This window comes from Elaeis guineensis, chromosome 4 (assembly GCF_000442705.2).
Source record: "Elaeis guineensis isolate ETL-2024a chromosome 4, EG11, whole genome shotgun sequence".
NCBI classification, from domain to species: domain Eukaryota; kingdom Viridiplantae; phylum Streptophyta; class Magnoliopsida; order Arecales; family Arecaceae; genus Elaeis; species Elaeis guineensis.
The window spans coordinates 30,348,282-30,350,277 of record NC_025996.2 but is presented as its reverse complement, the minus strand read 5'-3'; the positions used below and the strand labels follow the sequence as shown (position 1 = coordinate 30,350,277).

The following is a 1,996-nucleotide window of genomic DNA, read 5'->3' as shown; positions in this document are numbered from 1 at the left end:
AGTGCGTAATAGAATTTTGTTTTCTATCAATGTGAGAGATTAGATGAGAAAAAAGGGATGCAAATTACGAAAATCTTCCAAAATAGATGATGCATGAGGCAAAGCCAACGAGCATGCATTTAAAAGAGCCTTCACGATCAGTTACGGATCACTGAAAAGGGCACATCTAGAAGAAGAATGGTTTGACAGCATCTTCACATAATTTGAACATAGACACCAACTGCACCGTTCCTTTATTTGCACACCAAGTAACATCTATCTAACAGCATATAAAATTTTCCGTTCCTTTATTCGCACACAAAGTAACATCTATCTAACAGCATATAAAATTTTCATATGAAGTTAATTGTGAAATAACAACTGTAGGAGATGGAGAAGCTGCAGACGTTCCTGTTATTCCTCTCAAACCACTGAGTCGTAAAATTGTCTAAATATTCACAGCGACTGGCTAGCAGTGGGAAATAAAAAATGTCTTCTATAGTTGCTGTAAAACTAGTAGACCGGCGGAATAATTTGTATCTTTTGCGTCAGCGAACCGCATCAAAGTTTTGGAAGAATGAAAGTTCCAAGTTGTTTTGCCAGGAGGTAGCAGTAAAAGTATAGCAAAGAAATCTGGCGATGAAAACTATTGTGCCGTTGACAACCGTTATTTTTCAATTTAGAGACCGAAGCCCCTCCATTTTTTTATTACAGCAATATCTATAACCAAAATAAACAAACACGAAAGAAAGATTGAGTGACTCGGCTCGTGGAGTACGACAAGGAGGGGCTTCAAGCGGTCGGTTGCAGATCCAGGAGTTAAGGGTGTCCACCACCTCCACTCCCGTACCCTGACCCATAGCCAGAACCATAGCCAGACCCAGAGCCCGAGCCGCCGCCACCACCGCCACCGCTTCCGTAACCACCTCCATGGGCACCACCACCCTGGCCGTACCCTGAGCCACTGCCGGATCCGTAGCCCGATCCACTTCCACTTCCATTTCCCCCACCGGAGCCGCCGCCACCTCCACCGCTTCCATAACCTCCACCATGCGCTCCACCGGCGCCATATCCAGAGCCAGACCCGTACCCGCTTCCTGACCCATAGCCAGAGCCGCTGCCTCCCCCTTCACCACCTCCGCCACCTCCGCCACTTCCATAACCCCCACCGTGCGCACCACCGGCCCCATACCCAGAGCCCGAACCATACCCGCTCCCCGACCCATAACCGGAGCCACTGCCTCCCCCTTCACCGCCTCCACCCCCGCCGCCTCCACCTCTTCCGTACCCACCACCATGAGCCCCGGATCCACCTCCTTCGCCATAACCAGAGCCGGAACCATACCCGGAACCGGAGCCATTTCCAGAGCCACCACCTCCCCCGCCACCTTCTCCACCACCACTTCCACCTGAAGACATCAATGCTCGGCCTGCCTCGGAGAGGCCGATACTCAGCAAAACTATGAAGGAAAGAGCAGCAAGCTTAGTCTTAGCCATGCTTGTTAACTAAGACGAGATCGAGAAGTGAGGAATGAGTTGTGGGTTAGTGGCGAGGACGGCATGGGTATTTAGAGAGTTGCATGCACGAACAAATATCCAAGGCATGCAAGCCTTACGTGGCGAAAGCTTGATTCCTTATGTGAAACGAGTAGAGTGTGGTAATTGACCAGCGTTATCCTTCTCCATCTTCTGCCTTGGTAGGTGATTAGATCGCGGATTTTCTGTAAGCTTTTTCTAAACCAGGGTGCTGGTATTCTCCGGTTTTCTAGTCGGCAGGCCTCGTTTCCGGACCGACGTGCCTGCATTGTTGACAATACTAACCAACGTTTTGTTACCGGGCGACTCCACTGCCGAACTACATGCATGCAGTGGGACAGAGCAACGACGTCCATCAGTAAAAGCCGCTGACTGGGGTCTGGGCGTTAGGTGGCAGCCAAAGTAAGTCCAAAACAGGGTTGGTAAGGGTCAAGTTGCCGCGTTTAGCAGCAATCACAAAAAATCGATATTTATTATTTCT

The 1,996-nt window shown here is 49.6% G+C and overlaps 1 protein-coding gene across 1 annotated transcript; it reads right to left on the bottom strand.

Moving 5' to 3' along the window:
• Positions 1-613: 613 nt before the first annotated feature.
• On the bottom strand, positions 614-1,572 carry LOC140857360 (uncharacterized). Its single transcript, XM_073256148.1, has one exon. It carries the CDS (start codon positions 1,474-1,476, stop codon positions 799-801), a length of 678 nt encoding a protein of 225 aa, XP_073112249.1. The 5' UTR covers positions 1,477-1,572; the 3' UTR covers positions 614-798.
• Positions 1,573-1,996: the final 424 nt, after the last annotated feature.